Raw genomic sequence first — 27712 nt, forward strand, 5'->3', positions numbered from 1 at the left:
CTGTACCCACTTATGATAGCAGTTCCAGTTACCATTATTGGGCAAACCCCATGCAATAGCAGTATTCTGTAGTCAAGTGATCACCAAACTTTCTACCAGCTGCCCCACTGACTTTGCTTGTTGAAAGCTGGGAGTGAAGTTTGCAAATGGTAATTACATGACACAGGATGCTGTGATGTCATAATTGTGGGCTGGTTGTCAGATGTCCAAATTGGGACCAGGTGACCATGGGAACACTGCATCAACAAAAATTATGAGGACCAGTCATAAGTATTCCTCATTCACATCAAGAACTTGTATCACTCTTACATATTAAGATAGCTACTATTATATCCAGGTATGTTAAATTTCTATGATTGTTCCTTTTCTCTTCAATATTTCTATAGCCTACTTTCATAACAGACTAATTAATATAAGAAAACAATTTACCAGGATGAGAAGGCAATGGGGTTGCTGGGACACTTGGTAAATGAACATTTTTCATCTTATTATTGAGTTCCTCTTGCTCCAGTTCTTCTAATTCTGCCAACAGTTCATCCTGAAATTTTAAAATTTGGCAGGTTATATTTCAATAAACAATGCCTAATGTCAAAAGAACCTCTAATTACAACAGTTTCACAATTGTAGCCAACCAAGTATAGTTCCCTATACAAACTTTTAAAAAACTTTATTTTGGGTTTTCAGCATGCCAGGGCCCTATATAAATGGATATTTTTAGGACAAATAAATTTTATTGAAAATCTGTTAGAACAGCAGGCAGAGCTGGTGGGCACAATTGCACCTAACAAAAATCTCAACCAAACATTTTAATTAGCTATTGGTTGATTAGAATAAAATGAAATTACATCAAAAATATCAATTACATTATGGTAATTGACTAAAAATATAGTTGAATACAAAATATGGTTGAATAAAAAAAAGGCTACAAGTGTAAAAAAAAGAGTTGCTCTATTTTGTGGTCATTCTACTACCTAAAAATGGCTCAATGGCTTCAGTCTTTCTGGTTTTATAAAAGGAGCAGGTATGGTGTATACTGAAATTGCTTCAGTTTACTGGTAGATTACTCAATTTAAATGATATTAACGAATTCCATACCAAATAGCTCAATGCATACTGAGTATGCTTACTAAATGTGTTCCTAATGAAAGCAAAAACAGAAAAGTAGGGAAAGAAGGATGGAACAAGACCTCTTGAGGTGTGCCAATAGTTATTCATCACAAGATACAAAGAAGAGGAGTCCATCTTGTATTCCACCTTTCATTACCTTCTTCAGGGGCTAAAATAGGGAGTTTCTATTTTCTGGCTTGAATCACAACCTATAGATGTGGCCCTCAAAACAGAAGTGCTGGTCTGCAAGTGTGGTGCAAATGGAAATAGAGACAAATATAGTAGCTTGACTGTAATCTTCCCTCCTTGCATGTGATGGTACACAGCTTCTCTGAATCCCAGGTGACGACAATGGAGTGTACTAGAAGAAGGCATGACTGACCAGCTAGGATAAAATTAGGAATGTATCACACACTGCTACTACCTGTGCAGATTCCATTTGATATGTCAGAAATCCAATCATTTTGTCATAGCAAAAGGGGTTATGCATTTGCATTGTTTTGACATAGCAATTTGCATTCTCTTTTGAATACTTTCAAGACAGTACAGTCTCTAATTTTGAACAAGTGTCTCTTTAATCATCTGAGAATTCAAGTGCATTTAAGGAAAAATGTTAAAGCGCTTAGAAAAGAGCTAGACAACAAATAGTAAATTTAAAATTAGCAGTAATATTAAAGTCAGGGCAATTTTTTGTTCTTATATGTCAAAACATACCTCATCAAAGTCATCGCCAACTCTTCTTGTGAGAGCCTCTGTGATTTCTTGGGCAATATCTTGTTGCTCAGTGATATCTTGCATCATGTCATCAATTTTGTCCAAATCCCTAAGGATACAAGGAAAGAAGGAATTCCTTACTCAATTTGTATATAGATAGGATAGCATAGTGGATTCCAGTAAAATTCTGAGGTTTTCATAAAAATCAATAATCATTAAAACAAAAAGCAACAGCAAAATAGAGATTTAAATTTTGGGGAGAGGAATATTGTAAGTCTGAGAAAATAGCAAAGATATATTAAGTTATCTACCTTAATAAAACACTTCAATAAAATGAAGTATAATTAATAAACTCCCACTCCCACACCATTATCCTGGCTTATTAGGGCATTTAAAGGGCCATCAAAGACAAATTTAGTTTGTGATAACGTTACAGGAAAATTCCTTCTGGTATTCAAGTTCCAAATTCCATAAGGGCTTTAAATTCTATAAAAGCCCTTGAACTGCTTACAAACAGTAGTGAATAGAATAATAGGATAATATAAGCAAATATAAGCAAAACAGATATGTATATAAGGAACAATCCCAATTGGTTTTCAAGCAGTTTGCATATTAGAGATTTGGGGCATTCTATTTGGGAACTTAAACATGGGGTCCTAGAGAGGGTCAAGCCATAAAACAATTCTGTTTCATGCACAGAACATCATGAACCATTTCTGGTTTTGAGGATTAACTTAAGGAAAGTCACTGTGCTAATTTTGGAATGGCTAAACTGGCAAGGTTTACAGAAGGACCCAAACTTTCAGAAGATTTCTGGAAGATTCTATTTCTCCAGAGTAAGATTCTATTTTTTCCAGATGTACAAACTTCAACTCACATAATTCTAAGGAATTATCGTCATAGCAGAAAAATTTTGGAATTTGAAGTCTGTTTAACTTCTGGTATATTTAATTTGGAGAAAGGCAGTATAAAAGGAAAAAGGATGCCTACTGAAAGAGTCATGTAGAAATTTCAGTTGAAGCAATATGTACAGCTTGCAGTGATCAATGGTTCAGGCCATGCTAATCTTACTTGCTGCAGGACAGGTAAATCCAAGAAAAGAATTTAATTTTAGATTGAAGTGTAACAGCAAAATCCTAGCAACTTTATCTATACCTGAAGATAAACCTTAGCATTATATACAAGAATGGAACATCTCTATTCTTATGCAAGAAAGAAATCCACCAAATAGGTGTAAATGTAAGAGTTATTTTCCCTGGGGTTCGACAACATTTTCCACTTACATGTTTTCATGTACTTTTTTCATGGCCTGAGCAGCATAGCCCATATTCTTGAACACTTCTGTATTTGTGTGGGAATTTTCAAGAGCCTCGCGCTGGAATTCAATAGTGGAAAGAGTCCCATCAATTTGGCTCAACTGTTTTTCATACCTCTTTTTTCTTTTCAGTGCCTGCAGTGCAGCTGGTGAAGTAAGAACAGGGAAAAGTATCTCATAAGCCAATGCAAAAGATACCTATATGGCGGCTTTAGTTCTTAACATAAATCAGAGACAGATTGCCACATTTACTGAAAGAGCAAATTCAGTGAAGCTAAATAAACAGTTGGGAAATCTTATCAGGACACCCAACGGGAGGACACCCAGGTTAAGGAAAGCTATACTAAACTCCAAACCATTTTCTCAGCTTACTACAATAGCAAAAGAATTTGGTGATTCAAAACAGGTTAATTGTTCTTCCTTCTGAAAGGCACTGTATTATATTATTAACTTTGTTTCCCATTTAACAATAAAATTACTGGTATAATATCGTTGGCTGTACAAGGTAAACATTAAGAGATGTGGTCTCCACCATATATTTTAGAATAGAGGTCCAATGTAATACCTTCCCATTGGCTACAGTGGCTCACGGCACCAGGTTACCTTTAAAACAAATGGAGGGGAGGAAGAATCCAGAATAACTTTGGATAGCAAGACGGGTAGTATATAAATTTAATACTGAAAAATAAATAAATGTCCTTATTGGGGCTGAATGGAATTTTGTTAATCAACATAACAAATTTAGTAACATCCCCCCTCTCAATTTAAAGAAAAAGATTGTTCCGTGATAATGGCCATGGATGGATACTGAAGCATATAGAGCCAGCAAGAAGAAATAACACAGAAGCAGTTTGTAACAGAGACTGAGATATAAAGGAGCAGCTAGTTAAACGCTTAAAATATCTTGGATAAGTATTAGATGCACAGTTTCTCTATGGAACAGCTTCTCTTTGCCACAAGGTTATTTTGATTTTTTTTTCTCTGTCCTATAAAAGTGACCATAGAACTCTTCCTCCAAAAGAAGCTGTTGTGGTTGCCAGCAGCCTGCGGAGCTGGCAACGGAGTCTGACAGCCATGAGGCTGAGGAAGAGCGTGGGCCAGTCCTGGAGGCTGGGGAAGGTCTGGATGAGGGCTCTGCTTCGGAGGCTGAGGTGGGGCCGGGGCCATCTGGGAGTGGGGTGTGGACTCCAGAGCCTCCAGAGACTGACAGTGGTGGGGCAGAGGAACAGGAGGAGCCTGTTCCTAATGCACGCATGAGAAGAGCTGCCAGAAGGCAAGAGCAGTTCAATCAAAGAGGATGACTCGGGAGTAGGGCCAAGAGATGATTGGCCTCTCCCATAAGGCTTAAAAAAGACCCACAATGGCATTTGGCATTTGCCGGAAAACAACATTGGTAGCTTCGTCTTCTTGCATTTATGTCTTCTGAACATTTGCCAAGAAAGGCCTTTGGCAGTTTGTCTAATTGGACCAAGGCTTGTGATAGGACTGTGGAATTTGTGTTGGGAGGAATTTACTTTAATTCAGTTGAACTACGGTGAGAATGAAGTACTTCTCAGCTGTTTGAATAAAGTTTGTTTGTTTTTTCACTGACTGAGTTTCCTACTACCTACTTGGGCCTGGGTTACAACAGAAGCCAACTCTAGCATCCTTGAACATCTCCTTGTGGGGGGAGGGAGATGTTCGGAACATACTGGTTGGAAAAATACAACAGTTTATGACAACAATTGGTGTGCAGAAATATTGCCTCCATTCACATTTAAAAACTGGAAAGATGAGTCAAATGTGACTACAACCATAACTCCCCCCACCGAAAAAATGAAGAATCAATGGAACTCCTAGGTTTATAGGGCCCGAAGTATGAAAATTCCAAACTTCAAGAGTTTTTTAGTCCTGTTGGACCAGGTAAAGAACTACCACATGTCCTGAGATCACGTCACATTTTTCCAAAGCATTACAGTACTTAATTTGTGACTTCAAAATATTTAGAAATAAATGGTTGATTACTTTAACTTGAACACAACTGTAGTTCTTTTTAGGACAGACAACATTCCCTGATCTCACATATTAGCTCCTCAGCTATTCAGTCAAAACTGAATAGTCAGAGTTACATGACAATGAGATGGGAAACCTATAAATTTAATAAATAAATAAAATATTAAATAAATTCCTAATCATCAAACTGAATGAGATTTTGGTAATTTTGTCATAAAATGTATGTTACTGGAAATAAATTGTTCACCATGATTTGTGTAAATTAAACTTTAGAAATTGTAATTGGACCACATATCATTTGTGAGAAACACAGGAGTGCCATTCTGCCACTCCCTGTTCTGAACGATAAATGGATAAGAATATACAACTATTTTGCTTCTATGCAATAAGTACTATCCTCAAGGTTTCCAAAGTTTAATACCAGCTAATGAACAAATTAGCATTGCAAAGTCAAAAACTGAACTGTTGAATTCAGAGTCACTATAAGTAAGATCTGACAGCAATGTAGATAATGGTTTACAAAGGCAATGATTCTGAACTTCAGCAACTTTCAAATGTGTGGACTTCAATTCCCATCTGAAAGTTGCTGATATGAAGAAACACTAGTCTTAAGAATTTTGACAATACTACTACTTTATTTTTATGGTAAATGTGCATGTCTTGTTTATTGGACTAGCAACATATCCAAGTCTAACCCCTAGATTTGACAGTACTGGAAATAAACTTACATCAGAGAAACTCTGAGACTGGAAAAAGAAGATCCCCCACTCCAAACAGTCAGAAAAAGTAGAAAGCCAGATAAGGAGAATCAGAGACTAATCTGAAATAAACATAATGCCACAGGTCATAATTCTACATAATTTTGTTTAAAAACAATGCTTTGTGACCTTCTGAAAATCTTTAACTTTTATAAAGATTATACAATTATAAAATGTATAAGATTATGATTTACATTATAAAATTTAAAGATTTTCATACTGCATGTGTGTGTGTATATATATTTTCTGACATCAACTTTTTCCTTAAAAAATGAGTATCAAGCAAAGACAGGATTTACTGTAGAGATGTATTTATAGACATTTTGGGTACTTCTCCAGTTAAGAAAATGAGATCAATGGAGTTTTTTTCCCCACAATTAATTCCATACGTTAAAACTACAATTATAACTATAACCAATGCTTTGTTCATGACATAATAGAAAGCAGATGCCAGGAAAGATATATAAAAATTCAGAATTTCATTAATTTCTGCAAACATGGCAAAACTTCCTAAATCCCCATACTTAATTACCCTTATTTCTTTAGTACTATAGGCTGCTTTAACTACAAATACTCTAAATAACGTACATTTTGAATTGATGAGATTTAAAACAACAAAAACAAAATATAATAACATAAAAGAAAAACAAATAACCATAATAGTCTTCACCCAGATTACAGTGAAAATATTCTTTCCCACAATAAAATCCATACTGCAGAGTGAGAAACTACCTTATGTCAATCCCCAGGAAATGGCGCACTTATCAACTATTCTGGGAGGACTGCCAAGACACAGCAACAGGTTTTTTAGAGAGAAAGGACAAAAAGCTCCTTTAGATAAACAGACCTGGAATTCATTAATATTTGCAAGTTTAAATTACATTTATTTCATGCTTTCCTAAAACTAACTACGGTAAACAGAATACTGGACATTAATGAACAGTTTTTAATTCTACCTGTGAAAATATTTATTCTCATGATGCTTGTGTTGTGAGTGTCTCATATGTGCCCCATGCACAGGCTGCTATTCAGTTAGTTTACAAGATTATTAGTGATTTAAAGATAGCTCCAACAAAGGGAAACTAAGATGATCATGATTTAAATCATAGTTCATCCATAACCCAAAAGTTTTTATGTTTTCAATTATCACCAAACTAAAAAGAACTGGACTTACTATTTATTTACTTACTTATTTATTTATTATCAATAAAATAAAATAAAATAAAATAAATAAATAAGACATTTTGCTTCTTATCCAAGAAGCAAGCTTCTTTGTCTGTGACTGGATGGTAGGGAATGGAAGGATTTATACTCCTTGCAGACAAGTGGTCATTTGCATTCTTTTTAGAGAGTCATTGAGACCACTTGGAGGTTTATCTGTGTCCTCAGGATCACCTGAGAAGTGCAAATGGTTGTGGAGTCTGCTTAGAACTGCTGAAAGGTTTGTGTTGTAGACTGGAGATAGATGATGTCCACATTTTGGACACAGGAGGCCGCTGGTTTAAAAGAGGGGTCAAAGAGTCCATCTATGTTAAAGCTGAACAGCCCTCTCTCAACAGATGGGGAGGGATACAACATTATTTACTTCCAATCTACAACACAGTCCTTTCAGCAATTGCAAGAAGGCCTGAATGATTCTCTAAAAAGAATGCAAACAACCAGTTGTCTGCAAGGAGTATAAATCCTTCCATTCCCCACCATCCAATCAGAGCTGAAGAAACTTCTTGGATGAGAAGCAAAACATCTTCAAAAAAAAAAAAAGCACCAGGAAAGTTCAGTTGCCTCTTTAAAAAGCACCTTTGGGACAACCATGATCTGATGACTGAGAATCTCCATAGATAGTAATAAACAATACGTTCATTTTAGTTTCTTTCTTGCTAGAACTGGAAATATAATTATGAAAAAAATATATTTAAGGTATTTATATTACCAGCCGATTTCTAGAATTTCTAGGCAAAGTAGAGCAAAACTGAATATAATAAAAAAATTAAAAAGAACATGGAAGCTAAAACAAAACAGTGTAATAGGAAGCTGCTAGATTCCAAAAGCATTTGAATAGAAGGTTGGCAAGCTGAAGGAAATAGCAGCAGTTAGCAGATAGACTTATACAAATAATTCTCAATTAAAACCATTCATTCATTTAGTGACCATTCAAACATACGACGCCACTGAATAGTGACATATTACTGGTCTTTGCACATACAAGAGTCGCACAGTCCCTGCAGTCACATTAACCACAATTTAGGTATTTGTTCTGTGTTCCTAACTAAAGTTGTCCTTTCTCAAAAAGTAGAAAACAAAAGATTCCTGTTAATATTTATCCATTTTTGCCCTGGATGACAAATGCTAGAAAGGATGTGGGAGTTTATCAAAGCCAAATGTTGTACCACTGTTATAATGATCCAAAGCTGAATCTCCCACATAAGCAAATGAGAGTCAGCAGTTAACAAGACTTTTATGTGAAAGTACATAAAAATCTATTTATGTATCTTCATCTTAGATTGAAATTAGACTTTGTACATCAATAATATAAATGAGAGGGAAGTTATGCCTTTTATAATAAGGATTCAATAAAGTATTTTCTTTGTTCACATTTTTAAAGTGTGCAAATTGACTGGAAAAATTAGGAGAAAAGTGGCAATTAGAAATATTTTGCTACAGAGTTTTCTACTCTGCAATCTCTGCTTGTTAACATGCAGCCAGGCTTGTTCTGTAGTTATTTATTTATTTATCAAATTTATATACCGCCCTATCTCCCGAAGGACTCAGGGCGGTGTACAGGCATTTAAAACACATAAATACAATGTAAGAAATATAAAAACAGTTAAAAAACTTATTCTAAACGCCTATTAATTTAAAATTAAAAATATAAAATAAAAGCCAATTTAAAAACCAGTAATTTAAAATTTAAAATTTAGCTCAGCCCTGCACAATTAAATAAATGTGTTTTAAGCCCGCGGCGGAAGGTCCGGAGGTCCGAAAGCGGACGAAGACCGGGGGGTAGTTCATTCCAGAGGGTGGGGGCCCCCACAGAGAAGGCCCTTCCCCTGGGCGTCGCCAGACGACATTGCCGCGCTGACGGCACCCTGAGGAGACCCTCTCTGTGAGAGCGCACGGGTCGGTGAGAGATATTCGGTAGCAGTAGGCGGTCCCGTAAGTAACCCGGCCCAATGCCATGGAGCGCTTTAAAGGTGGTCACCAACACCTTGAAGCGCACCCGGAAAGCCACAGGTAGCCAGTGCAGCCTGCGCAGGATGGGTGTTATACGGGAGCCACGGGGGGCTCCATCTATCACCCGCGCAGCCGCATTCTGGACTAACTGCAGCCTCCGGATGCCCTTCAAGGGGAGCCCCATGTAGAGAGCATTGCAGTAATCCAGGCGCGACGTCACGAGTGCGTGAGTGACCGTGCATAGGGCATCCCGGTCCAGAAAGGGGCGCAACTGGCGTACCAGGCGAACCTGGTAGAACGCTCCCCTGGAGACGGCCGTCAAATGATCTTCTAGAGACAGCCGTTCATCCAGGAGGACGCCTAAGTTGCGGACCCTTTCCATCGGGGCCAATGACTCGCCACCGATGGTCAGCCGCGGATTTAGCTGACTGTACCGGGATGCCGGCATCCACAGCCACTCTGTCTTGGAGGGATTGAGCTTGAGCCTATTTCTCCCCATCCAGACCCGTACGGCCTCCAGGCACCGGGACAGCACTTCGAAAGCTTCGTTGGGGTGGTCCGGTGTAGAAAAGTACAGCTGGGTGTCATCCGCATACAGCTGGTACTTCACACCGAAACCACTGATGATCTCACCCAGCGGCTTCATGTAGATGTTGAACAGGAGGGGCGAGAGGATCGACCCCTGCGGCACCCCACAAGTGAGGCGCCTCGGGGCCGACCTCTGCCCCCCCGTCAACACCGACTGCGACCGGTCGGAGAGATAGGAGGAGAACCACCGATAAACGGTGCCTCCCACTCCCAATCCCTCCAACCGGCGCAGCAGGATACCATGGTCGATGGTATCGAAAGCCGCTGAGAGGTCTAATAGGACCAGGGCAGAGGAGCAACCCCTATCCCTGGCCCTCCAGAGATCATCCACCAACGCGACCAAAGCCGTCTCCGTGCTGTAGCCGGGCCGAAAACCGGACTGGAACGGGTCTAGATAGACAGTTTCATCCAGGTGCAAGGGAAATTGATATGCCACCATACTCTCTACAACCTTCGCCGCGAAGCGAGGGTTGGAGACCGGACGATAATTACCTAAAACAGCCGGGTCCAGGGACGGCTTCTTAAGGAGGGGCCTCACCACCGCCTCTTTCAAGGCAGGCGGGAAGACACCCTCCACCAAAGAAGCGGTCGTAATCGCCTGGAGCCAGCCTCGTGTCACCTCTCGGGTGGCCAGCACCAGCCAAGAGAGGCACGGGTCCAGTAAACACGTGGTGGCATTCAACCTACCCAACAACCTGTCCATGTCCTCGGGAGCCACAGGGTCAAACTCATCCCAAACAATGTCACCAAGACCGCCCTCGAGCATCTCACCCGCATCACCGCAATCTTGGTCCAGACCATCCCGAAGCTGAACGATTTTATCGTATAGATAACCGTTAAACTCCTCAGCACGACCCTGCAGCGGGTCGTCCGCTCCCCTGGTGTAGGAGGGAGCGAGTCACCCAAACAGGGCGGCTGGGCGGTTATCTGCCGATGCAATGAGGGAGGCGTAGCTACGCCTCGCTTCCTCAATGCCACTAGGTAAGTCCTAGTATAGGACTTCACTAGTGTCGATCAGCTTCGAGCGGCTAGACCTCCAGGAACTCTCTAGGCGTCTTCTCCGGCGTTTCATCCTCTCAGCTCCTCGGAGAACCAAGGGCGGTTGGGACCTGCGCCGGGTCAGAGGCCGCAAAGGCACGACCCGGTCTAAGGCCCCCGCCGCCGCCCGTTCCCAGGCCGCAACAAGTTCCTCAGCCGAGCCGTGAGCCAGACCCTCAGGAAATGGCCCAAGCTCCGTCCGGAACCCATCCGGGTCCATCAGGCGCCTGGGCGGAACCAACGATCGGCTCCGCCTCCCTGCGGTGGTGAATGGCGGTCAGAAAGTCCAGGCGAAGAAGAGTGATCTGACCATGACAAAGGTTCAATGACTATTTCCTTTAAGTCCAGATCTCTCAACCACTGACTAGAGAGAAAAATCAAATCCAGAGTGCCACCCCCAATGTGAGTAGGGCCATCAACTACTTGAGTCAGGTCCAAGGCCGTCATGGAAGCCATGAACTCCCGAGCTGCCGTCGATGACGAGCCGGAAGATGGCAAGTTAAAGTCCCCCATGACTAAAAGTCTGGGGGTCTCAACTACCACCCAGCCAGCATCTCCAGAAGCTCGGGCAGGGCGGCTGTCACGCAGCAAGGAGCCAGGTACGTGATCAGCAAACCCATCTGACACCTACGACCCCATCTCACAAAGAGGGATTCGCACCCGGCAATCTGAGGTACAGTGGTCTCCCTCGGCTCTAGACTCTCTCTAATCACAACCGCCACCCCCCCACCCCTACCCTGGGCCCTCGGCTGATGGAACGCACGGAAACCCGGTGGGCACATCTCAATAAGGGGCACGCCCCCTTCAGTGCCCAACCAGGTCTCCGTAATGCCCATAAGGTCCGCGGAACCCCCCTGTATAAGATCACAGACAAGGGGGGCTTTGTTCACCACGGACCGGGCATTGCACAACATCAACCGAAGGCCCGAGCTCTGAGGATCCTGACCATCCGGGGAACGGGAAAAGTCCAAGGGGTCGGAGCGCGTGATCGCTTTCAAACATCGAGCACGCGCTCCCGGAACTTGATATGACCCCTCGCTTCCGCCATGCCTGCCTCTCCCACTTACCGTGTCAATAGAACCACCCTCACAGATAGGAACAGATAGTAACTTGAAACTCCTCTCTTGTTACTCAACTTCAATAGTAACAAGTCACAGCAGTGTCATCATACACTTGGATGCTAATAATCATCAAGGGGTTTGCAATACATTCACTCATAGCTATCTTGCCACCGGAGCATTTTCCTGAATTTACCAAAAGCAATTTACTATACCTCTTTGGGACAAATTTGTTGATAGTATTCAGGAGAAACACAATAATTATCCTATAAGAGCACATTTTCCTGGATTTCAAAAGCATCTAAATTCTCTTTAGATATTCAAATCTTTGGAAGTATGGAGTGTTGTCAAGATATATTAAGGCTCTGTCCATTTCACTCACAACCTCTGTGTGTTTGACACAAATGGAAATTTAACTTTTTGTATGAATGTGGGGTCAGGATTCTCAGATTGCAGGTTGGCAACAGCAATTGTGGCTGAGACTGGGCTGGGGTGTTGTGGCATCCTAGGGCAAAGGTGTAGGCTTGCAAAGGGCAAAAATGGAGGGAGTTAGGTGCAGTGCAGGATTTGGACTCAGTCCTTTACCTTACTAAGGCTCAGGGCTGGAATGGCTTGATTAAAGTAGGTAGTTACTTACCTACTTACTTACTTACTTAATAACTCACAAATCTAGCTTAAAAGGGCAATAAGGATTGCTGAAATTGTTAAATGATGCAGTCGTTTAATATCTTGCTTTATCGTAGCATTGGCTTAGTGATGGAAGTTCCAATCCAAACTGTGGTTGTAATTCAAGGACTACCTACATTTTGGGTTTTCCCGCATTCTTCTGTTCACTGATGCGTTAGTTTCAATAGACAGAAAAGAAAAACGAAAAATACATACATAGAATGAAGTGAAATGTTGGGGAGAGCATGATTATTTTGCCCTTGATCTGTCTGAGACTTAAGATGCTATATTTCATTTTCCACATATTTATCTCATGCTATACCACTCTCGTTTAAGAATGCTCACGTAACACAGAGACACATCTAGGTAATTCCAAATAATTGGAATTATGAATGAGCATTACAATCACCTTCACCAAATGCTGTAACAAAGCTACCCTAGCATCACTGTAGTTACAGTATATGGAGCAACATATTCAATAATCACTGAAATAGTAACTGCAGGAATATTATACAAATGCTGTTGGGGCAAAATTTACAGAATCCAAAATATTATGCTATTTGTGTGGCAACTATGAAATGGAATTAAGGGTGGTTAGTTTTCATGCTTCCCAGAATAATGTCACATTGTATGCTTTTTCTGGCCCCTTTATATCAGAAACCAGTAACTTCCCTATCCACAACTTGCATACAATGCTAGATTTCCTTTATCTATTTCCCAAAAAGAAAAACATAAACAAAACTGAACAAAAACCTGGGAGATTTAGTGTCCTTTTCATGGCCCACAAAGTATATTCTCTTCTTGGTTTATGGTTGAAGCAAAAAGTACTGTACCAATACAGTTTTTAATATAGTTTGTACATATAAATACATTCACACAAGTAAATATTGTTTTTCTTGGATCTATGTTTACCCACTCAGCCTTTCCTTTGTAATTATAACATAATCTACCAGTAATAATAACAATCTTGTCTTCAAACTGCAGCACTTTCTCAAACATTTAAAATTTTCTTGGGGTTGTAATCAATGTCTGTTCACTATTTAATGTTCACTATTACATTAAATAAGTGACAGATCCGGGACCTGTTTAACACAGATACTATGGTTTTAAAACTATGGTTCATGAAGTAACACAAAGTGTGAACTTAGCTATAGTAAAGCAATAGTCAAACAGTGAGGAGCAAATATAAACAGAATCATTATCTTCTTAATCAAATTTTACAACCAATTGTTTCAACTAATAATTCTCAAGCTTCCATTAGGATTCTTATTATAACTACAAGAATCTGCTGTATCAGAAATGCAGCTGGATATGTAACAGAATAAGAGTTGGAAGGAAGCTTGGAGGTCTTCAAGTACAACCCCCTGCTCAAGCAGGAGACTGAATACCAGGGCTGTCAAACTCGCAGCCCACGGGCCGGATGGGTCACGCACTGGCCATGGTCACACCCAGTTTAGCAAAGGGGGGGGAGTCCTGATATGTTACGTGACACTGCTGTGATGACGCGAGTTTGACATCCCTGCCCTATACCATTCAGACAATGCTTGTTCAATCTTTTCTTTAAAATCTCCAGTAATAGAGCACCCACAACTTCTGGAAACAAGCCATTCCACTGGTTAATTGTTCTCACTATCAGGAAATTCCTCCTTAGTTCTAGGTTGCTTCTCTCCATTGCTTCTTGTTCTGCCTTATGTTATATTATCCATTATTTAGGGCAGGATTTTCCAAAGTGGTCAATATCAACCTGCAAAGGTTGATGGGACTATCCATTATTGTTATTATGGTTCACTGCACAGTCAATCAGATGTTCAGATTGGATTTGACATTTTTGTCCGCCTATTGAGTCTTTCACAAAGACCTGGGATAGGAGGAGATGTGGATGTTTGATGATATTAAAGGTAAGGTTGAACATGTAAGCTGTTCCAAGTAAAGCTGGAAATAAGTTATGGGAGTTGGGACTCTGTCTGCACCATATTTAGAACTGAACAGAATGGAACCAAATTTCATGTGGAGAGAAAATCAGCAAAACATTGGGCTTTGGAAAAAGACAAAATAATCCTGAAAAATTTTCCTATAGGAGACACAATTGGGCTGTGACTCAGAAAGATGGTCCCTGCATCATTCTAAGCCTTCCCCATTCTTCCCTCCAGGTCATGTAGCCAGTGGTGGGATTCAGTCAGTTCGCACCTATTTAGAACAACCGGTTGCTAACTTTCTAAGCAGTTCAGAGAACCGGTTGTTGGAAGAAATCTCCTGTTTTTTTCCACTTTACAGAGCTAATCCTGTAAGGAAGGCAGGAAGGAAACATTCTGGTGTTATTTCTAGCCTAACCTTTATTGTCCTGCTTACAGAAACTGCCTCTCTGGTTAACCCTTATTACATTGTAACAGCTAAGGCAAAGCGCCCATCGCCGTGAGTGATGTTGAGTTGGCCACATTCACATGGTCACATGATCACCAAGCCACACCTACCCAGCTGGTCATTAGGGCAGTGAACCAATTGTTAAATTATTTGAATCCCACCACAGCATGTGACCCAGTGAAGTTTATATGTAGTGCACCCATCGTTTTCCACTATATACATACACAGAAATGCATATAGACATAACACAAAGTGATAACTGAAAAACACATACACAGATACATTATTTTGTTACACACACAGCTAACAAGGCCAATGCTGGTAAAGATGTCTGAAAGAAACAATGTTCTGCATACTTTTCCTACCTTTCTTTTTTTTAAAAATCCTGCTGTAGCTTTATTATGGTTTTCTCATCTTATATGGCAGGAAACCATATGCTTAGATTTTGGTTATCTTGATTGAAGTGGGTTTTAGAGCTCAAAAAAACAATCACCCCAAATCACTCAAAAGGAATGAAGGAAACTGGGAAGTCTTGAATCCAAGACTTTGCTCTCTTGCCCTGCCCAATCCCAGAAGATTCTCTTTAAAGTTTTTAAAGCCAGGCCTTTCTGAATTACCACCACGAGCTGTATGAGGAACATCTCAGACTTCCCACTATTCCCTCTATTTTCCCTCTATTCCCTCTATTCTTGGAAGACAAACAATCAATTTATTTTATTTGTCGATGCAGGTACCATCTATCTTTCTGTCTGAATGACTCTGGGCAGTGTACAGTTAAAAACCAACCAAACCTGCATGTTAAAATTAAATTGATTACCATTTTGTAATATACAGTGTCACATAGTTTCTGCTTTCAGTTGGGTTGAAATGTAATCTAAAATTAGAACTCTACAGCTGCTTTTTCTATGCTTGCAGATCCATTCTTGCTAGCCAATAAAAATAGTTTCAGGAAGTGTGTTCTAAATTTATATAATTGTATATTATAAAAATGGCTTGCGACAATGCTCTGCTAGCTACCTTCAATATAACAAAAGCATTGATTCCACTTTAACGAGAAGCTAAATAAATCTATTTTTAATTAAAAACTGTACACTTACAACCATTTGTTTAATGACTGTTTGAACTTACAACATCAGTGAAATGACCATTTTTCATCCTTATGATCACTGCAGCATCCCCATACTGCCCTGGGAACCATAATATTGCACCCTTACACGACTACTTTAGTAGCATGATGTAAAAACAATGACTTATTTCAAAACATAACTATTTCATGTTTTTTCCTAACTGCACCTAACCACAATATTAATATACCCTGATGATTTTTTTTCTTTCCTGCCCCAATGACTTTGCCATCAGCCCATGAGTGAGACAATCCAACATCATCCTTAATCATACCCGCATTAAATCAGTGCTTTTTTCCCCAATTTCAACATTATCTTCAAGTTTTTTTTAAATGTTAGGCTTTGCAACTCTTTATTTTAAAAGAAAATTGATGAAAGCAGCAGGGGTCAAAAATAAATCCATATACGGTAGAATGGGAGGTATGCAAATAAAGCCTCACTCCTTTTTCTATATATTACACATGCATTTTTTTACATTCATCACATGTACAAAATACACCGTTTCAATCTTGTGATGGCAACTGCTATTTTGACTTTTTTGATATACCCAACTCCCACAGATGCCTTGTCTTGAAGGGAGTTATTTAACTCCAGTGATTTGAAACAGAAAAAGGGAGGTGGTCATGATATATTTATTTACTGATATAATTGTATAATTGTATATAAATTACTTACCTACATTATTTAATTCTCACACAAGTGACATGTTAAGCATGCATGTAAAATTTCACACCTGAATCCTGAAAATCTTGGTGTTCTATTACTTCCACTTTGTTTATACCATGAATAAATGTTATTTAGAAAGAATGTTGGAATACCTGAAAGGCCAGTTAAGGACAGATCATGAGTTGGAAATATATCTATGTCGACACCAGGAGTCAAAAACAACTCAATGGCACATAATCAATTTAGTTAAGGCACAACTATCCTTACATAAGGATCCTTAACAAAGGCAGCATTAGCAATGCCCTAAACAAGATCAAAACAAACTTAGATGTGGTAATTGGTAGATAACCTTAAAAGCTTTATTCACAAAGCAAGACCTCATTCTGAATACCATTAAACAGAGAGGAGTTATATTACGGTAATTGCTTAAGTCAACTTATTCAACCATCCACAATCAAAACTTCCTAGCAGGTATTAAGTTCAGATACAAATCAATCTGGAAAGAGATACCGGTAGAAGCATTCAAAATTGCTCAGGGGAAAGCTTGCAGAAGTTTCTATTCCTGGGAAATAAATTTATGGGGGAACAACAAAGGAAGGATTTCTGACAATAAAGCCCTCAGGGTAGCATTTGAAAGTGGCATCCACTGAAACCCATCTGAAAGCAAATATCTTTTAATGAAGGGATGATTACCTTTAGAATTAAGCACAACAATGGGTCTTAAAATATAAGAGGGCACACATGACTTTTAAGCTCAGCGTTTAAATGTATTTCACTTAGGCTGATATCCCCTATGAGATGTGAAAACAAGAAAGGAAACATTATACAAGGAATGTTATACAAGGAAAGAAAGCATTTTCCTCCTGGGTAGAGCCACACATTATGATTGTCAAAAGGGAGGGTGAGCTTCAAATATAGCAATAGCCAAATTCGGACTCACTGACACAAAAACAACCAACTCCAGCACTCAAATTATAACTTTGTTCAGTCATGTGAACAACAAAGACAATTCTTGCTGTGACACAAATATCTTTCAACAACTGCAGCCAAATTTTAAAACAAAATACAAGCAATGCCATTCAAGTGCCAGAATTTAAAACGACAGTGACCAACTTCTAAAGTGTATAAAAAGAAACCACTGAACCAAATAGTAAAAAGTTAAAAGTCTCTCGCCTAGTTAAGGAAACGACTCTCGAGGCAAGATTTTGCAATACGAAGTCACTTTCTGCCCTTCCCCATACCAACTCAATAACGATAATTTTCAAAGTCGTGGACAACTCTCTCAAACCAAGAGTTCGAACGATAAATTGATCCGATGAAGCTTTGTACTCTGCTCACGCTCAGGGGCCTCGTTTCCTAAAGCCCATCCGTCTCAGCGATGTACTCTTTTATCACCTTGATTTGCCAGATTAAGGCCTGCTTCCTCGAGAAAACCCACCTCGCTTGTCTCGGGTGCCGTATTTCTTAGCCAGGGCCAATTCCTTGGCGACCCTGGCTTCCAGGTATTCCTGCTTTTTGGTCAGCATTTCTTCCGTCTCCCGCAACCGCGCTAAAGCCTCTTGCGGGGTGGGGCCTCCTTTCCCCTTGCCCTTGGAGTAGCCAGACCCGCCGCCGCCCTTGAAAAACTTCTGGATCTTGCTCATCTTCGCTCCGCCGAATCGCCACCGTCTTAATGGAAGGCGGCCTGAATACCTCTCCCTCCTTCAGGGTTTTTCTTTTTCTTTTTTGGTTTGTTTTGTTTTCCCCGAGAACTAACGAGCGACGGCCAACTCTATCCGCATTCCCTAATCCGGTCCGGTCACGCAAGCGGAGAACCGCCTGAAAGGAAGGAAGCTGGCGCGGCTCCCGAAGACCGACGGCAGAGCCACGTGACCCACGCGCACCTGCGACAGGTGCTGCCAGCGGGGATGTGGCTCACCCTTTCTCCAGCGGCGTCCGCAACCGCGGAAACCCTTGCTCGGGAAGGAAGCAGCGCGCCCAGTTAAAAAGGAGAAATGGTGACTTTGAAAAGTGAAAAAAATTGGACTTGCTCCCCCCACTGGAACATGCCGTCCCGAGCTGTAACCAAACTCCCGTTCCTGAAGTTTGCATAAATAGTAATGTATTTTCAGCCTAGGAGGAGAAACATGTTATTCCAGAGTTAAGCAATACTTAGAGAGTTTGTAGTAGTGTATATTGGAGGTGGTGACCCTTGAGAGCTGTGTGCAATGAAATTTCATTTTAATGTATGCCGATTAGTGTACATTCAAAGTGACTATATAATAGAGTTATTCTAAATCTAAGTCTTTGCTGTGATTCCCAGCAATTACAGTCATGTTTCAAACTCCATTATTGCTTCATTTTTACTTTGAAACATTGAACATGGGGTAAAAGTCCAACACACATTGTAACTAAAAGTAAAACCTGATTGCCATTGGGATAAAAGAGGTTAAAGCATTAACCTCAGTCTTCCTTGAAATGCTAACTGAAAAGTTAAAGATTTATAATGGGTATAACTTTCTTCATCAGTAGACTGGTAATATAGTCTCTGTAGATCCCACACAGGTAGCCATGTTGAATCGCTTGTGCAAAAACTACTACACACTTTAACATTGTCTAATACATAGCAAAGTCCATGAAAGACTCTTTGAAGTAATGTGTTTTAAAATGCAAAAAAAATTATAACATTTTATAAGAAGTGTAGCAGTGGAAGACATTTTAAGAATTCAAACTGAATCATTCCAGACAGATGGCTGTCCAGCTTCTGTTTGAATACATGCACAAAAGGGAACTCACAATTACCAAGGGTATTTTTCTGCTGTCACAATTACCGAAGTTATTTTTGTCTCTCTAATACTCAACTGGAATGTTCCTATAAGTTTAATCTATTATTCCATATTATATGTTTTACAATAATGAAAAACAGCTTCTGATGTTCTGTACACACTTTGGAAAATGTGTTCTATAGTTTTCATTAGATATTACCTCTCCTGGACATTAAAACAGAGGAATGTATTTCAATGACATTACACTGCTTTAAAGTGCCACTTGAAGGAGTTGGGTCATAATGCAGTTCTTCAAAGCAGCAACATATGTTTAGGCTCCTTTAATGCAAAATAGAGAGCTGAACAAGAAAAATGAACATTTTTTCTAAATTATTTTCAAAGACTACAGGTTCTAAAATGTATCCAGTTTTATATCACTTTCTAGTCCACCGATCCTCTACTTTTGCGCCTTTCTACTTATTTCAGTAACTTCTGTAACTCTTTCTAAAAAATATGGTATATATAGAATGCAATATTGTGTTGAGCTGAAAATTGACTAGTACATAATGTAGTAGAACTCTTCCCACTTTTTACAAACTACATTTTGTCAAGGCAGCCAGACTTTGCTGATTATTATATTGATATTAAATTGTGATCAACCACAATCCCAATTTCTCCCGATTCCCAGTCTGGAATATGATGTTACCAAGGCAGTTGTCTGCTTATTAACAGAAGAAACAAAAACATGCACTTCTAAGGGTTTCTGAATGTCTATTAAATTTTAATTTTTTAGCTCACAAAATAGAAACAATCCGTAGGGCAATGGATTCCTGTTGCATCACAAGTTCATTTCATAGTTTGTCAGAACGAGAGACTTCTAAGAAATCCTAAACTGAAGTCTAGAATGGGAAGCCGAAAACTCTCCAGAAACAAACACAAAATCAGTTCGCTGTTGTTGCTGGGATAATTCCATGGATTATTGTCACCGCACAAGCTCCACCCCTCTGTTGACGCCAGGGGCATGCCCGCCTTCTATTAGGTTTCAAGCAATGGGGAAGGAAGAAGGAAAAAGGTGTGGGATAAAGTCCTCAAGTATACCCGGAAGAAGGTGGCGCCGCGCACATGCGCTGTTGGGAAACATGGCGGAATTGGAAATCGGGCAGCATTGTGGGGTTGAAGAGTGTAAACAGCTCGGTAAGAGCATTTTGTTGGGAGGTTCAGGTTAGGAGACGGTCTGTAAAGAGTGATCGGCCAGGGAGCAGCTTGGGGAGGGAGTCGGACGCACATAAGTATTTCGACGGCTTGCAATTTTTACCGCGAAACATTTGTGCCTCTGAATTGGCTGGTTGTCACCGTGGGAATTTCAGCGTCAAACGATTCCCACACTTGGCTTGCTGTTTCTGCCTTTCCCACGAGAGGTATTCGAATGCAAACCAGGGTGCAGGGCTGCAGGCAAGAATAGGTGATCGAAAAGAGGAGGGTGAATGCCGAGGGTTCTTTCTATGAATCTGCCTGCCTGCCTGCTGGTTAGATGCAGCTGAATAGGGTTTGTGGTTATGAATGTAATAAAAAGCAAAAAAAAATTTTAACTTACAGGAGCGACCACACGTTGTATGACTTGATCTCTTTTATATTTAATGTTTTAAAAACTCCTTAAGAAAGAAGAATTAAGTACAAAGTGAAATCTGCCTATCTTTAGTAGTCCCAAAGGAGGCCTTTTTAGCAGAGATGTGCTCACCAGTCTACGATTAAAATTTCACTTTGCTTCCATCTCTAGCTTAATTTAGGAGGTGTCAAAAATCCATTTTTTCTACCTATTGCTAACGATAACTGATCTATTGAAAATCAGCCCAGTCATTCACGAACAAAGCACTTGTGGGCCAGAGGTTTTATGAAAATTGGAGAAAAAGAGAAGATTTTTTATTCACACTTGTATATTTGGCGTTGTAATACTGCCTTTCTGCAAAACGTTCCAAACTTAGGTTACATTTATCATCATGTATTGTTCATTAGTATTATTTGTTAGTGTTAGTATTTGTTTAGTGTTGTTTTGTTTCAATATGCACTTTTATATTATTGAAAATTCTCTTGGTATCTTAACCCGCATGTTCTTCAAGAAAGTTATACAACGCTCCCCACAACAACTACAACCCTGTGAGAATTCAACACAGGGATTATACAGCTATTGAAAAATTATATTGCTGTAACTGTAAAAAGATAAAATTAGGAAACAAAAAGTCAGAGAAATTGTTTTCTTACCATGACTCTTATTAAACCATGCAATATAGAAACACCACCTACCTTTCATTTTTTTGTTATTGAAAGTTCTAAAGACAAAATCACAATCCACTGCAGTTAAATTAGTAAATTGTATTTCATACATGTCATTGTATTATATTCTATTACATTTTTTTCTATTTTATTACTGAAATTTTTTCAATTTGATTTACAAATGCTGGTATACTGCTCAGAATTTATGACTGAAACCTCTTTAAATCCAACAAATTAAAAACAACGTGTCTAAGAATACTAGTTAATTCTGCAGTTTGGCCTCAACTTTATTCCATTTAGCATACAAATCGGCTAGTAATATGTTCATATAGAATAGATCTTCCAATTTACCTTTTATCAGTATGACAATTTTACCTATCAAAGTATAAATATAATTACAATATTTCTTTTATATTAGATTTCCTCCCTTTTGTCTGTGATGGCTGCTCAGGAGTTTTCTGGTAATTATATTAATTATTAAGGTATAGTCTAGCAATATAGACTATTTTTAGAGATTTGGGACAGAATTATAAAGAATGATAGAGAAAATAATATGAAATGAGAAAGAAAAGAATACATTTTAAGTAGTAAATATTACATGCTACTGTTTCATTTTAAGCTGAGGTTAAGACAAAGTCACTCTTTTTCATAAAATCCTGTATTACACATATTGATGGCTTTTTTTGTTTCTGTAAAACTTTTTTAAGCATTCAGCACAGAAGTCTGTCTGCTCATGGTTGTTCTGAGGTAAGCTAATAATTCATAATTTGTTGCAAGTTACATTGATCAACATTTTACCTAATAAGAGAAATTTATATTCTTTACATTTGTTTGGAATATTTTTGCAAGCAAAACTTTCTTATCCAGGTTGTCTTATTGCCAAATTATGCTTACAAAAAAGGCTCTCTTTTAGATTATATAGTTTAGAAGGGCTGTCCAAGTGAGGACCTTATTGTGAATTAGACTGATTGTGAACACAGTTTGTTTGCAATGAAAGAAAAAAATTTTTTCTTTCATTGCAGAAGTTGAAAACAGTTTTCAGCTAAGCCTCAAAATATTGAGTGGTGCAGTGGTTAGAGTGCAGTACTGCAGGCTACTTCTGCTGATTGCCAGCTGCCTGAAATTTGGCAGTTCAAATCTCACCAGACTCAAGGTTGACTCAGCCTTCCATCCTTATGTGGTGGGTAAAATGAGGACCCAAATTGTTGTGGGCAATATGCTGACTCTATAAACCACTTAGAGAGGGGTGTAAAGCACTGTAAAGTGGTATATAAGTCTAAGTGCTATTGCTATTTTTCTGATGCTCTGTGACTAAGCCTATCTTTGGGAAGAACAAATAGGTTGGCGGTTGACTATTAGCTGGCTTCTTTTATACTTTCCTGTTGACCAGTTGAGGGAGTTCTAGCTAACAATTTGGATAGACAGAGCACCATAGGGAGACCAATTGCCAAAGTCAGGGAATTGCTCCAAAAAGTAAGAGGGTAAAACCAAAGACTTCAGGTAAACAACAGTAACAGCAGCAGATTTATGTATCAATCCATAGTGTTTTACAGCACCTCTGAACAGTTTACAGAGTCAGCATATTGCCTCCAACAGTCTAGGTCCATGATGGCGAACCTATGGCATTTGTGCCCAAAGTGCCACATGAAGCCATGCTGCCCGACACGCGCGGCCTTGCCTGTTTGTCTTCCAGGTTTCTGGCGTGCATGTGCGTGCGATCAGCTGTCTGCGCATGCGGCAGTGCAGAAAACCAGCATGCACATGTGCGCTGGCCAGCTGATTGTCGGGTGCGCATGCATGCCAGAACCCGGAAGTTTGGTTTTTTCAGAGCGTGGGCCGACGAGCGCACATGTGCGTGCACCACGTCCACGCGCAATGTTTCCGTGCAAAGGTTTGCCATCACTGGTCTAGGTCCTCATTTTACCAACCTTGGAAGAATGAATCCATCTTGAGCCCCGTCAGGATCGAACTTCAGGCTGTGGCAGTGTGCTTGCTGTACTGCATTCTAATCACTGTGCTACCAGGATTTGCAAAAGATGGTTTTGCTATGTAGCAAGAGATCTGTTTTGCTATGTAGTCTAGTTATGGCTTGTGTCTACCCTGGAAAGAGCTGTTAAGTCAAGTTGTACTCCAGGTTTGTAGGACAGTCTGCAAATTATTTTGTTGGCTCTTATATATCTAGGAGTTCACATGGAGAGAAGGAGCATCTAAGCAAAGGATTAACTCTTATAGTTTGGCATTATACCTAATTTTTTTTTTTTTACATTTATATCCCGCCCTTCTCCGAAGACTCAGGGCGGCTTACATTGTGTAAGGCAATAGTCTCATCCTATTTGTATATTTATATACAAAGTCAACTTATTGCCCCTCCAACAATCTGGGTCCTCATTTTACCTACCTTATAAAGGATGGAAGGCTGAGTCAACCTTGGGCCTGGTGGGACTAGAACCTGCAGTAATTGCAGGCAGTTGTGTTTAATAACAGGCTTCTTACAGCCTGAGCCACACCGCGGCCCATTTGAACTAGCTACTTCCTCTCAGGTTGTCACCACCAGATAGTTTAAACAGTGTACATTTACCTTAAACTATGAACTTTAATAATTTCAATATATAATTTGATTTTTGAAATAAGATTTTAAATTGTATTTTTTTTATTCACTTAGGCAAATCTAAAAAACAAAAATATGAAATTGGATTCTCACAAATCATTTCCATGCATGTATAAAGATTGTGATGGAAGAGAACTTGTACCCGTCTTATGTGCTTATTGTGAAAAACAATTTTGCTTAAGGTGAGCAAAGGCAATGATGTAACAAATGTTATCCTATTGTTCTGTAAAGTACATAGTGAATATTTGGCAATCTCTTATTTCCAGGCACCGTCATCAGTCAGACCATGAGTGTGAGAAACTGGAAATCCCTCAGGCTCGTATGACTGTCACTCGGCAACTGATTAAAGATATTGTAGGTAAGTGCAGAAGGATTTTTTAAAAATATTGTTTCCTCTAATAGAGTGTTCAGAACACCATGTTAGAATAGAGCACGTATCCAGTGATCCATGCACTTAAATTGAATAAATCCTGCTTTGAAAGAATTGCAGAGATTAAGCTGTACCCTCTAAGCTCGGTTGATTATAATGAGAATTTGAAGTCTTTCTTCTGAACTGAATGGCATACAGTAACAAAGCAGTACTCTATACTTCATACTCCAGTGTTTACTTTTTTCCAACGTATACCCAGAGTTATAATCCCCATATAGTATTTACAATATAAACAAGGATGACATTGGAGGCTGAAATTTGTTCTGCAGCATGGCAATTTCCCACTTACTTAAAAAACTTTAAAAATGAAAAGAAACACATGGATTGTTGAGCCTGGCATGCAGCAAGACAGATCACCTCTGGGAATTTGAGCGTCCATGAACATCATGCTCCCTGTCTTTGCTACATATTGAAATCTGCAAGAATAGATCGAAGTATAACTCAAAGCCTTTTTCAATAACAATACTGCTGTTCCACAGTGTTTTATATTAAAATAATTATATGGTACCATAAAGCTTCTTTTCTCATACTAAGCATCTCTTCCTTTAGATTTCACTGCTGTTATTTCTCAGTCAGACATGTTGAATATTGGGAACTGTCAGTATTTAAAGTTCAGGGAAGAGACAGCATCTTAAACACACAAGCGGGGAGAGGCAGCACGTTTTTCCAAGATAACTGCGCTCAGCATTTAGAAAAAAAGAGGGATAGGTAATTCAACCCAGTGAATGTCTGTATATTTTTAGATTCTAAAAAAGAAGCCACAGCAATTAAAAAATGCAGAGGAGCCAAGAACCCCGAAACAGCTGCGAAAGTGGCCCTGATGAAACTAAAAATGCATGCATGTGGGGAGAAGTCTGTACCGCAGGTAAATCATGCTTATGGATTAGACAAATACAGCATTTTTTTTTCTAATCCCACAAATTTGTTTCAAGGGTCGTAAGGGGCACTGTTGCTTATATGTAGATTTGCTGAAGTGAAGGACGAAGGTGGAATTTGTCTTAAAATTATAGTTTCGGGGTGAGAAATGTATGCACTGATGGAGAAATGCAAAAGGTCCTTTTAAAACAATAAAGTAAATGGAATGTGCAACTAGGAACTATTTTAACATTGCACCTTGTTTTTTTTTTCTCTTATAGACAAACAGAATCTATTTCCAAGTATTTTTACCCAAAGGAAGCAAGAATAAAAGTATACCCATGTACTTTTGCAGCAAATGGAGCATTGGCAAAGCGATAGATTCTGCAGCCCGCTTAGCAAGCCTTAAAAATGACAACAACAAAACCACAGCCAAGGTAAATCAATTGAAGCAATATTGTGGGAATTCCCAAAATTTGGATTTAAGAGTGATTAACTTCCTCCCCTTCCAATTTTCAGAAATTAAGACTTTGCCACACAGCATCTGGAGAAGCCCTGCCTTTGGATCACACAGTAGAATCGTGGATAAACTCTAAAGAATCGCCGCTATATAATGGGGGAAATGTGATCCTGGAATATCTTGATGACATTGAACTTTTAGCAGATACAGATTCTTATCTATAGTAATTATGGAAAATACTGTTTTTGTATTTATTGTATCACATTGAACATGAGAAGACTTTCTGTTTTGCTAGCTCTATGGTACAAGAGTGATTTTTCCTAAGAAATGGGAATTCAATTTAAAAAGAAATCTGTATTTAGTCTTTTGTTTTCCCAAGTGGGCAAATACATTTGTCATACATGTCATCCCATATACCGAAAATTGAGTTCAGATTGACATACTCAACTGAAAAGTCTACCTGTGGTGCTTAATACATGTGGGTTATTATAAACTTAGTATTCAAGTACAGCAGGTGATTGTGTTATTTGCCTGCTATTTTCTGAACCAATTAAAATAAATGAAGTTGAAATAAAATCCAAAAATAGAGTTGGTTTATTAAACATAATGGAAGATTATTCTATTTTATTTCACAAAATTTTGTCTTTTGCTACTAATGGTCCTGAAAAAGAGATTTTAGGCACCACTCAGAGTTGCGTGAAAGATGGTCCACTATATAAATAGTTTAAATAAATGTTTTTTATCAAATAATGATAGGGACTAAAATATCTCCAGCAAGAATGGAAATACCGTACATGATAGTTTTGGTTAAAATGATTATTTCAATAAGCATTGCTCATTCTACTCCTATGATCCAACTATTCATAGATGCTCTTTTGGAATTTTAATATTTATTTTGAAAACCATACTGTATTTACAGTTCACTTGCATATTTAATTTTGATGTTAGCTGGATTTGGGATCAATTAAATGGTTCAAATGTCAATAGAACATTATGACGTGTCTTACAGTTGTATCAACTATGAACGATTTAATCTTTTTCAACCCTGACTTTTATTTGTCAAAAATATTTGAAGTAATGTAATTAATATTGTCAGATAAGTGCCCTACTGGAGAAAGTGACACCATTACTGTCAATTTGCAACTCTATCAGCTACAGAAGCAGAAATATTTGTGTGAGAAGCTGTGTGTGGTCATACAAAAACCTGTAACAACCAAGCCATTTTTTTTCTTATAAATTATAATGTGTATTTTATAAATTATATATCATGTTACAATATTCCAATATATTTCTCTTTATGAAAAAGGCGATTTGGAATTTGATTTGGTGATAGGCGATATTGTAGATTAGTACATTTGGCTAATCTAATACACAATATAAACATTTCAATGTTTCTCAAAGAAGGAAAACCAATGAATGACAATATCCAGCGTGGGACATATACCTGCATGTTCAAAGTATCTTTTAAACATTAAAATACTAATTGCTTGTGGGCAATTTGGAAAGACACCGTGTTGAAATACATTGATAAGAAAAGTTAACTACTTTGGGTTTTATATTTATGAAAGTAATATAAGACTGGGGAAGGAAATCATGGCAAGTGTGTCCAGAAGCCCTTTTTTAAGGCGAGACAATGCCCAATACTATTTTGTTGTAACATCTTAAATGAAATATTTTTTGCAATCAAAGAATACCGTTCTCTCCTTTTCACCGCCATTTATCTCCATTCCTTAATACAAGGTAATGTTGTACCTTGATGAACGTATCTTTTATGTACACTGAGAGC

General features: G+C 38.9%; 2 protein-coding genes across 2 annotated transcripts in view; one reads left to right on the forward strand and one right to left on the reverse strand.

The window, feature by feature from the left end:
• The window catches only part of CHMP4C (charged multivesicular body protein 4C), a 28066-nt gene extending 9512 nt beyond the window's left edge, over window positions 1-18554 (reverse strand). The window contains exons 1-4 of the mRNA XM_058176481.1: window positions 17997-18554; window positions 3105-3282; window positions 1822-1930; window positions 430-538 (exon numbers count right to left, since the gene is read on the reverse strand). Coding sequence (XP_058032464.1) covers window positions 430-538; window positions 1822-1930; window positions 3105-3282; window positions 17997-18201 — 601 coding nt within the window. The 5' untranslated portion in view covers window positions 18202-18554. The remainder of the gene's footprint in view (window positions 1-429; window positions 539-1821; window positions 1931-3104; window positions 3283-17996) is intronic.
• Window positions 18555-20378: 1824 nt separating this feature from the next.
• On the forward strand, window positions 20379-27712 carry ZFAND1 (zinc finger AN1-type containing 1). The gene is made up of 8 exons (XM_058176479.1): window positions 20379-20496; window positions 21992-22034; window positions 22281-22320; window positions 24236-24363; window positions 24448-24539; window positions 25355-25476; window positions 25748-25903; window positions 25986-27712. Exons 1-8 carry the CDS (start codon window positions 20442-20444, stop codon window positions 26148-26150), a joined length of 801 nt encoding a protein of 266 aa, XP_058032462.1. The 5' UTR covers window positions 20379-20441; the 3' UTR covers window positions 26151-27712.

Source organism: Ahaetulla prasina, chromosome 3, assembly GCF_028640845.1.
Source record: "Ahaetulla prasina isolate Xishuangbanna chromosome 3, ASM2864084v1, whole genome shotgun sequence".
NCBI classification, from domain to species: Eukaryota; Metazoa; Chordata; class Lepidosauria; order Squamata; family Colubridae; genus Ahaetulla; species Ahaetulla prasina.